Source organism: Mizuhopecten yessoensis, unplaced genomic scaffold (genome assembly GCF_002113885.1).
Source record: "Mizuhopecten yessoensis strain PY_sf001 unplaced genomic scaffold, ASM211388v2 scaffold4513, whole genome shotgun sequence".
Classification (NCBI taxonomy): domain Eukaryota; kingdom Metazoa; phylum Mollusca; class Bivalvia; order Pectinida; family Pectinidae; genus Mizuhopecten; species Mizuhopecten yessoensis.
The window spans coordinates 208,391-219,804 of NW_018405584.1; the positions used below are offsets into that span (position 1 = coordinate 208,391).

Consider the following 11,414-nt stretch of genomic DNA (forward strand, 5'->3'; position numbering starts at 1 on the left):
AAATATTCTAATAAATATGATAACTATGTTGGCTGTACAAATTTTGAGGCATTTAAAAATACTACATACAGCTATCTTTCAGGTGATATATACTGAAAAGTAAACGGGATTTACTTTTCATGTTTACGAGAAAGTTAGGTGCGGTAAATTTGAGACTCTTCCCGTTCCTCTAGAATATAAATACCATCATTTAAGGCTGGCATTTTCAACGTCTTACAATATGGAATAAGATAAGAATATAAAATGTTTAAGGAAAATTTCCTTATTTTTTCCCCGTTAACTTCTGATATAACGTAACGTTTAGGTATACCACTCTGTCCCTCATAGTAACCATTATCGAGCGTTTTTCGCCACTTAATTCTACCACTTCCGTCCATGCTCTTGTAGGCATATCGTCATGAGAATTTGTTATAGCTATATTTGGACATAAACTAATTAGGTGTTCAAATTAATTTTACACATTAGGGGTTTAAATGTACCTTAAAACATGTTAAACTAGTCGGAACACCTTAGTTGAGGTCAAAATGTAGCTGTAACAAATTCTCTGGTCCGGAATTGTACTGTCACATGAACACGTGTTCCTGTTGTGAGGCTTTTGACCCACCACAACTCGCCAGTGTTGTTGTTTGGTTTGGTTGGGTTGGGTTTGGTTTGTGTTTTACGGCCTATTAAAACATACCAACGAAATGACGAAACTTGAATTAGATTACCCACAGGTACTATAGCCTCGTATTTCAATACATCCATATTAGGCTGGTACCTGTGGGTAATGGTATAACGGGGACGTGTCTGCTCTATAATTGGGTGTATCTATAAAAAACAAGACGTCTTCCCTTGATTCATGTGTGAGGGTCACAATAAGTTTTATACCTCAATACATTACATTTATCAACTATTTCCAAAGTATTGGCTCTGTCTCTCAGCAACATCCGTCCCTCATTAGGTCCTCTCTTTCTGCCTCCATGACTTGGGGACGATTTTTAACATTAATCTCAATTTCCTGTATTTGGGCTGCCCCTCTGTCCCCTAAAAGCAACCCTATATTTATACAAAATTGAGTCCCATTTGCCCAAGGATGCTCTACACAAAATTTGGTTAAAATCCCTCCAAATAAACTGAAGAAAAAGGATTTTAAACATATATTACTATGTTCCCCTTTGCTCCCAGGGGGACCACACTTTCTGTTAAAAGAAATGAGTCCCCTTGCCAAAAGATTTCTCTGGACCAAATTCAGTTAAAATAATTCCAATCATATACTGAACGAAAAGGATTTCAAAGATTTAGCTAAATTTCCCCTATTGGGCCCCGCCGATTTGCACCCAGAGGGTCCATACCCTCTGTTATACAAAATTGAGTCGCCTTTGCCCAAGGATGCTCCAGCATGGAGGCCAAATTTTGATAAAACACTCGAACAATACAGAAGAAGAAGGTTTTGAAGACTTAAACCTCGATTTCCCCTATTGAGCCCTTCCCTTTGCACCCAGAGAGGCGACACCCTCCGTTTTTATAATTTATTTCCCTTTGCCCACGGATGCCCCAGGCCAAATTTGGATACAATCCCTCCAATGGTACAGAGGAAGAAGAAATTGAAGACTTAAACCCCAAAATTCAACTATTGGGCCCACCCCTCTGCCCCAAAGGGACCACACCCTACGTTTACATACAATTTATTCCCCTTTGCCCAAGATTTCAAGGCCAAATTTGGATAAAATCCCTCCCAAGGTACAGAGGAAGAAGGATTTTGAGGATTTAAACATAAAATTACCCTATTGGGCCCACCTCTCTGCACCCAGAGGAGCCAGACCCTCCTTTTATACAAAATGGTGTCCCTTTTGCCCAAGGATGTTCCAGGCCAAATTTCGTCAAAATCCGTACAAAGGGGACTAAATTTTGTATAAACGGAGGGTCCCTCCGTTTATACAAAATGTTGTCCCCTTTGTCCAAGGATCATGATGCTCCATGCCAAATTTGGATAAAATCCCTCAAATGGTAGAAGAAAAAACATATGTTATAGAATCAGTTTGGAAATATATGTGATATCAAGTTGAAGTTGTGTTCCAATTACTCGTGCGTTTAAGTGTCTAGAGCTATATATATTATATAAACTCGAGAACCGGAGACCAGAGATGTGTATTATTGCAGAGACGTATAAAAAACGTAGTAGATACGTCTCTGCATGTTAGAACATACTAGAACATTCGACCTGCTTTCGTTCATATCCCGAAGTTTAAATTTGCATGTAAAAGGTTAAGATAAACATTTAGTAAAAAAGGGTCCCGAACCGAGCTTCCTAATGATGGAATAAACCCCTAAAGCGTCTAATATTACTCTTAACACATCGGTCTAGGCCAGCTTCTGCCACAAATTTTCAGATCCCTGTGCTCACGTACGTAGACAAACCATTATTTAACAGACCGACAAGAAAAAAAGATCGCAGTTCATTGTCAATGTGGTCAAGAACGAAAAAGATCTGTCAAATCAAACTATCATCAATGCAGACATCGTATCGGTTGGTGAAAATGTAACGAAGACGCGGTATCACATTGTTTATCTCTGCTTTATTCCGGCAACCCCCTCCCTCTTTCCCCTCACTTCCTTCCTCCTTATATCTAAAAATGACGGTGTAAACACTTATTTCGTTCCCCTTTCTGGATCCTGTAATGGATATAGTTAATCTATGGTCTCAAAATGCATCCCAATCTTTCCCACCCATCAGCTACAGGTTTTCGGACGAAGGGAGCACCCTTTCTGAATCTACTAATTACATAAAATGCCTACAAAATGAGTTAGGACTATAGCAAGACTTTTAGCTAATATGCTAAAGTCAGGTCTACGCTTTCATGTAAGGCAAATACGTGACAAAGCGCTTGAGTGATTGTGTTCGGTGCATTGATTGGTTGATAGGGAACCAATCAGTGGAAACCCCAGATTTTGTGCCGTGTTTGTACAGTTCGACGTCAGTTGCGGAAAGCTTGTTGTAGTCCTGTGATTCTCCAAGTCTTTGGACGAAGGAAGGATTATCACAATGTATAGAAAGACTCGGAGAAAATGTATTTCATCATCAAGAAAGTTATTCGACCGGTAAACTTGCGATTATAGAGGTAAGTGATGTGAAACTAAGTATTGTTTATGTCCCTTTGATGTTAGCACCAAGGTGCTCGGCGCCAGTTGATGGCGAAGTAATTTTATTGAATCTAAGGGTTATTTAGGTAACTTGTATATTGAAATCGAACAGAATCATGTTACTAATGTTGTTCTTATTGATATAGCTTCAGTTTTATAGAGAAATTTTCAGTCGTTTGGTTGGAAAAGAGAATTATTTCCTCGAATTATATGAGCTTAGTCAAAAATAGAATGTCGAAAACGAGGCTGTGTGTACATGTCGACGGGAACGGTTGTTTACGCAGAAACCACTGTCGAGATGTGTGATCACTTGTTGTGTCGGTATGCTACGCATAACATGATGAAGTTGTTGATGATGAGTTGCATTGAAAACGACGAAACATTGTTTAGGAATGATCAATTAATATTACGAAGTTTGTCTTGGGATAGGAAAAGAGAAAGCAAGACAATTTTCCGATTCGGGAAGTGACTCACCGAGTGACCTATTTATAGCACCACCTTCACGAAACACAAATGAACGGGAAATACCGTAAGCTTTATCATGTTCATGGCTGTCACCCAATTATGAAATATACTTCCCAATATAGCATTCTGCTTATTTGTTGTTTTATTTTTTTCGTTGATGCAATCTCTTTCATTTGTGAAAGTTTTATGATTTGAAGATACATTACATTGTAGGAAGGAAACCAACTAGTTCTGTTTCTGATTTAATTTAAAGATAAAAGTTCATTTAAAGTGTATTTTTAAATCTCTATTTTTTTTGTATTTCAGGATTTGGTATCTACCAATCTACAAAAAAAAAAAAAAAAAATGGGAATCAAAAGAAAACTAGATGAATATGACGATGGTGGTGAGAGAAATGTTGAGCCTGGCATTCAACGGCAGTCAGTTTTGGACATCTCAATGTTCAAGCTTCAGACCCATCCAGTTAGAAGAGTAGAGCCATCATTACTACGCTCAGTCTTAATTCTTAACACCCTCAAGCATATAGAATGTGAACTTCAGAAAGAAGGGGTCACAAGCGATTTTTCTGAAGCTGCTTCAATGACTTTAAATGAAACATCAGACATGTCGATGGATGTATTGCCAGACTGTGAGAGCATCGGGAACGGAGACATCCAGCCTGATCTGTCTGAACTCCACATAAGTAGCAGCATGGAGACTACAAGTCTATCAATTCCAAAAGACACTGTGAACCCGCTCCCACCCATCGAGTCATTTGTTGAACTATCTAGTGCTTTTCCTCTCTCCAATGGGTCGTTATCTTGTGGACCTATGAAAGTCAAAAACTCTGATTCCAAAGAACATTTCACTAACTCTGAACAAAACATGCAGCTGAATTTCCCTGTGAAAACTGAAGACATTTTGACTGATATAGATGTATCAACATGTGATTTTGACATTTTCTCATCACTCGCCTCCAGTATGAAATTAACACCACTTAGTGCAGAAGAAGTTATGCATTCATTTCCTGTGCATGATGGCTATTCAACGCTGTTCAGCAACTGTAGCCAAGTGGGTGCATCATGTAAGAGCGACCTCATGCCAGAAGATATTGACAATATAATGCAAATATTAGTTGGTACTTAGTAGACATTGTTACATAATGAATCAGTTTATAATTCTATTTTTCACAGACTGTCTTGTGTTTACACCATAATGCTGTGAAATTTTTTTTAAAAGGAGGTGCAGGGATAAGGTTGTGATCCTGAAGTAAAGCACCGCAGCCATAATGTGTGCAATTCTGTATGACTATTTATAAGTTTTGTTGTCCAAATCTTGCACAAAAGACAATTGATATAAATTATTATTGATGTGTTGTTTAGTGATATAAGTTGTCAGTATACAATATATTTATTTCTCAAAACGCAAAGATTACAATTGTCATTATTTATGAATGAAATCAAGGTTATTTATAAATTGTTTGCTGTAATGTATTGGCAGCATGCTGCATCATTTGTTGTTTTAACTTTTGTTTTTATACTGAAACATGTTTCTCAAATTTCAAACTGTACTTGTATGTTGTAATTTGTTATACAAGAACTTTTAATGATGGGTAATACTTGCTTATTCTTTGGAATCTTTAGTGTAATCCTTGACCGACTGTCTTAAAAACTCTCCAAACAAGTTTTGTGAGGTATTTTGGGGGTAAATGTACTTTCTTTTGATATTTGTCAGTCACACCAGGCGTATGGATTGTAATTAGCATTTCTTCCAAAAATTGTGCAAAACATTTTTACCACTGTCAAAATGCAAAAGTGTAAGAAAAAAATCTTTTTAACATTGCAATAATTTTTCAATTGGAAAATAATGTTATTTCAAGATTGTCAAAAAATGTTGTGGTCTGTGTAAATTTCTGTCTCATGATTTAAGTACAGGACTTTTAATGGTCAGTATTTGAAAGCATTATCGCTGAGTTTATTTATTCTTTTTCTAAATTTCAAATTTAAGAATTTTTTTCCCAGAATGTTCTTTTTCAATATCAGTTTGAAATTACAATTTTCCTATGCGGTAAACCTCCTGTCAGTTCGAATAGGCAGATAGTTCCAACAAACTTTTTGAACTATAAAAATAATAATTTTTTTGTGTAGTGATAGTTCGAACCCGGCTTACACACGTTTCGGATTGTTAGAACACACAACTTGAGTACTGAACTTACGTATTATTGATCAAGGTTGGCTATCGGCGAAGCAATTTTAGCCTCGCGAAACTCACTTAATCTTGATCTATTTGCGCATCAACAGCGTTTAACTACTGAATAACGGGTAGTACTCATGTTGTCATCAATGTCGGACAATTTGTACACAAGTACTGTAAGTCACATGTCGCCGATAATTGATTTCGTTCTTGTAAACATGTGCACACGCCAGTCAAACATCTTTAGGCACCGGCCATGTATAATATCCTAACGGTACACAGAGTGCGGAATGTTACTGTCACATCGCTGACAGACTTGTGTATTGTTATGATATTACTGTGATTACAATTTGATTATTCAATCGCGACCTGGCCACCGATCACTGATTTATAACTTAATTGGAACAGGATAGACAATATTTATTTAATTTTGTTCAAACTGACTGAAGGTTTACCTTAATTGAAGTATATGTACAGGTTAAACATTACAGTATTATGCAAGAAATTCTGATGTATCAAATAAGATCCCAGAGTTGTAGGTCATTGAAGCCAGTACGTGTGTGTTGTCTGGTCTGTGTACATCCAAGCTCTTGTCCACATGTTAATTCAACCAGATCATTTCAGGATCATGAAAAATTCAGCATCACAAGCAATGTTTGCATTTATTGCAGTTTCCATCCAAATTTATTTAAGAATTGTGGCACAATGTTCATACCAAATTATGTTTTATCCATCCAAACGACTGTAATGCATCCATATTCTGATACGGTTTGTTCTGATCTCTTGGGAATTCAGCCCTTAGTTTTTGCTTCATGTTCTATTTATTAAAGACTGTTATCCTATCAGCGAAATGTATACTTGAAAGTATAGGTCTTTGGGCCATTGAAAAGTCTTCAAAAATAACTCTCTAGTATGGTTTAAGCTAGAAGACTTGGCCAGTATTTGGGATGCAGGCAATTTGTAATTGTTATTTAATGTACTCTTGGAATTATTTAATTTGCGTAATATACATGGTTGTTCTTATCATAAAGTGAAATATGCATCATTCAGGTTGAGAGTGTGATTTTGGATGGTTTGTATTTTTATATTGGATGTTATATCCTTTCCCAAAATCATTGTAATTTGAATTGTGTGTTATTTTATGTGAAGAATCTCCCCAATTCCACATATATGCTTTAGAACATTTTATGTCTCATGAAGAAAGATGCCATTTTGCAAAGCTATGATTTCTTGTAATGGCATAGCGAAGTGGATTCTCAATTCTGTCAAGAGTTTTGACTCCGTGAATAGTACAAAACCAGACTAGTCATCAGTAGTATATAAGCATTGATTAATTTATTTGTGTGTGATGGATATTAAAGGAGATATTTCCAAACCAGGACTCAACATTACTTTAACAGGGGGTGGGCCTCTCACCTTTTTTTTACATGTGTGATTGATATGAATATTGCAGTCGCATATGAAATCTAGTGGTGTTTTAGAGAGAGAGAAAACAGACTCCGCAAGACTGATGTAATTCAGATAAATGTTTAATATCAAGATACCCCAGCTAATGACTTATACCTGATCCTGTCTCTGATAATTTGATACAATGAAAATATCAAACAACATTTTGGTTTGTATTGGGTCGTTAGATGTCAGTGATATATAAGTTTTGATGATTTATTTTTGGCTGCAATTTGTCGGATTTCATTCTAATCTTGCGTAAAAAATATTTGACAGAGAAATCAGGTCTGTATTAAAATGTTGTTAATTTGTCATCTGGTAATGAGTTTAGATGAAATGTTCAGGCCAAGGTTCTCCAATATGTTTTTCAACCGTGTCGGGAAGCTTTTAAGTTTGTGCTTACACATCGATCTGATCATGAGTTGAATAAGTATATGTAGAAAGAAATCATTTAAGACAAAGTGAAGAGATACTAAATGTTAATCGGTTAATACCGATACGACATCAAGATAGACTGAAAAGTCATCTTCAGAGTTTTAGACTGGCATGTGAAGAATGTTTCAGGAAACCGGCAATGATCTGCTATGACTGATGGATGGAACTTTTGGAAGGTAGGACAGAGTGTTGCTCTCTACTCTCTAGAGTCGATATAAGGTAGCCGGTGAAGTCAAAGTCACAAAAAACGTTTCCCTACCCACATTCCAAACGCTCACATTTCCTCTGTTATTTGTGTGAAACTGTTCCTGCTACAGGCCACTAGAGCTGTTCTTTGAGATACTTCCAATGCAACGCTATCAATGTATATGAAACACATATACTTTTCTGCCTGTTGGTAGATTGATTAAAAACAAATGTGTTGTATACACTAGTCTAGCATGCAGTTGCTATTTCTCTAAAGAAAAGGGGAATATCCTGAAAGGGAGGTTTTTGAATGAGCAAGTCGAACCAAACGTTATTTCTTTTGGGTAGCTTTAACCCTTGCTAGTGTGACAGCTAGCTACATGTTTGAGATAGAGGGAATGTCAAAACAAGGTTAGTCAAAAGAATCTACAAGTATTTGTCATGTGCATCAAAAATTGTTTCAATATTTGTGTTTTTAACTATTTAAGATGAATTTGCATGTGCAGATATCAATCTCACTTGTTGTAGAAATCAGTACAATTTATGAATGTTTTTTTTTTGTTTTTTTTTTAAAGATTTGAAATCATATCATGTTTTCTGTTGATATAATTTAAATCATGCTCATTGATGTTTTATAAACAAATCAAGCATTTCATTTAAATGTATTTGAGCTAAATCACAATTCATAATTTTACAATATGCAATATCTAATTTATTGTAATATTTACATGAATTAATGTAAATATCCATATTATTTATTTTGTACAAAGTGCAGATTTATCAGATTATGATACCCTTTTATAAAGGATACAAATGTGGATGATGCTAGGCATAGTAGAAAGCCGTTTTGCTCTTCCTTATTGTATAGTTAAACATGAGAGATTTTAGCAGGAACATTGAAAGGTATTTTTTACAGAAAATGGGTTTCATAGATGATCGAACAATGTTGTGCTTCAAATGTTAATGTTCTCAAAGTTACCATCTGTTGAAGAATTAATATTATGCTGTCGAAAGTTTGAATGATTCGTCAGACTATTTTGTTGATGGTATTATATAGAGTTTATGAATCATTCATTCCTTCAAGTGTGTTATGTATAAAGTTTGAACAGCATTCATAATGTCTCAAAAAAACAGATTTTGAGAAATTTTCTTCATGATGAATTAATTGAATTTTTGGAGATTCAAAAAACCACATGCATACTCTATAGTTGTAATCAAAATATGTCCGTTGAAATTGTATAGAAAGTTCAAACTTTGGAGTGGAGTTTTGTATGGCAATGATTTGTTGGGATGTCTTCCTAAACCCTCCATCTCTCTGGCCTGGTCTAGAAATTTTATTAATGTGACCAATTTACTTAAATGCATAATGTATTAGATAATCAAATGTATATACATACTTTTAATTATTAATTTGGAAGCCAGAATTATGTAAAAATCGAATCACACAAAAACATTGTTCAAATGAAAATATGGAAGTTGCTAAATTATCTCTCTTTAAATTTTCAATATCGGTACATCAGGTTTTTAAAAAAAAAAATGTGCAATTCTGAACTGTCTCAAGATTACCATGGCCACCAAAACAATGAAAATATTTTCAAATGTGACGGATTTAGGAGAAGATCAGATGTTAAGAGAGATGGGGTGGTTTTGTCTGTTCTGGGGTTGACCATAGCTGTGGTTTTTCTCCCTGAGATATGATTATAAAATGTGATAGAAGCAACTGTGAACCTTCGGAATGCAATATGTACATATTTTTTTTTATATCAAAAGCTTTGATGTCCCATTTAAGATGTCTTTTCTTTAGGGGGAAGGGATATTATTTTTGTTTGTTTGTAAATGTTTGCTTTAACTGCCAAAAAAATGGTTAAGATTTTGACCACTAATCAATAACAGTTTTATTTAGAGTTGAAAACTGCATTTTATACATGCATATGTGGATTTGACATCTTAATGGGAAAGCAATGCTTTTGATATTATCACCTATTATAGATTTTGTAGATTTAGATAGATTTGAATTTTAAATACATACTATTGAAACTATATATATAGAATATTGATTGATAGAAGATTTATTGATGTTGCATTTCTGGCTATTTTTTTTGTCAAAAAACCCTATGTACAGAATGTTAGTTTGTTTTAGTATTCCCAGAAACCATTCGCATAGCTTAACAGCTAAATAGATCTCTTCAGGAAGAAAACATACCCACTGATCAGGTGTAAGTTTTGTCGGCCTGCAGGTCCTCAACTGGCTTGAAATATAGTTTTAAGGGCGTTGACGCAACAGGGTTGTGTACTGCTAGTGCAATAACGGGTCTTGGTGGGACATTGTCAGTAAAAGATTGTAACTGGCATTTTAACCACAAAGATGTGCCATATCTGTCTCGCTCCAAGCATCCGGTTCTTATACGGCTCGCTCACTTTTTTATGGTACACATTTATACAGGGTAGAAATACTGAAAATAATGAGTTCAACAAAGATAATTGGCTTTTACCTTGGTAACTTAATGTAGTTTAAAAAGTTGGAGGCACAAATAAAATCCACTAGTCCGAGTTTCAGGGCTAAGAGGTTTCCAGTTTTGGCTACTAATGGGAATTTTCAGTGCACTAGCCTACTGTTTGTTTTTGGAAGATCTGACTTTCTTTAGATAATTTTGCTCAACTTGAAAGCCAGTTGCAAGTCTGTAAGTCGTCAATGTTTCCTAGATCCAGTTCTAGCATATTCCATTAGCTCTCTTACACATAAATGTTTTGTTTTATGTAATTCAATACTTGGATGAACAATGTTAATGAAAAGTACTTGGAACACATTATCCGTGTAGATCAGGAACGAAAATAACAAAGATGCAAAGACACTTGTCTTTATCTTTTAGATAGGTTGGAATGAAAACCAGAATGCAGTGACTGTCAGAATGCAGTGACTGTTGTTAGGTATCTTCCTTAGGTCTTTTACAAAAACAAAAATGATGCACAGGCGCATATTACGGGGATTGTCGTTCTTTTTTCGATGTTAGGGAAGGGGATTTTTTTTTAAAAATTGCCAATAAGCTAATGGAATTTGCTACAACTGGTTCTACTTCATCTGATCAGTTATCATAATAATACTGGCCTATGTGAAAAACATTGAGTATAAATATGACCTTTGTGCCCTATCTGCCAAAGTGACCTTTCGGGTATCGGCAGTGATATTTTGATGTGTACATGTTTGACACTCATAGAAATGTCTTGCATGAATATATATATATATAAATAATATATAATTGTAAATATGTTTTAAACTTCATACAGCTGCGTACAAAATTGAAATGGGATCAATTTGTTACAAATGAAACGTTGAAAAGAAAAAAGTTTTTTTTGTGTGTTTTTCAAATGACTATTTTTGTAAACTATACACAATAATGCTATTGATGATGACATGTAGAGTATTACGAGCCGTTATTTAGGCGACCATGCTGGGCGCATATTAACACTGAGGTAATAGAACTATCTACACAACGCAACATTTGAATGCTCAGCGTATTCAGTAATCTGAAGTAGGATTTGATCCTGTATTGCACTACATTCCTTGAAGTACATTCTTCTTTGTAAAG

At 35.2% G+C, this 11,414-nt stretch overlaps 1 protein-coding gene across 1 annotated transcript; it reads left to right on the top strand.

Annotated features, from left to right (window-relative positions):
- Positions 1 to 2,922: 2,922 nt before the first annotated feature.
- On the top strand, positions 2,923 to 8,228 carry LOC110449180 (SERTA domain-containing protein 2-like). Its single transcript, XM_021495875.1, has 2 exons — positions 2,923 to 3,101; positions 3,895 to 8,228. Exon 2 carries the CDS (start codon positions 3,934 to 3,936, stop codon positions 4,711 to 4,713), a length of 780 nt encoding a protein of 259 aa, XP_021351550.1. The 5' UTR covers positions 2,923 to 3,101; positions 3,895 to 3,933; the 3' UTR covers positions 4,714 to 8,228.
- The last annotated feature ends 3,186 nt before the right edge of the window (positions 8,229 to 11,414 follow it).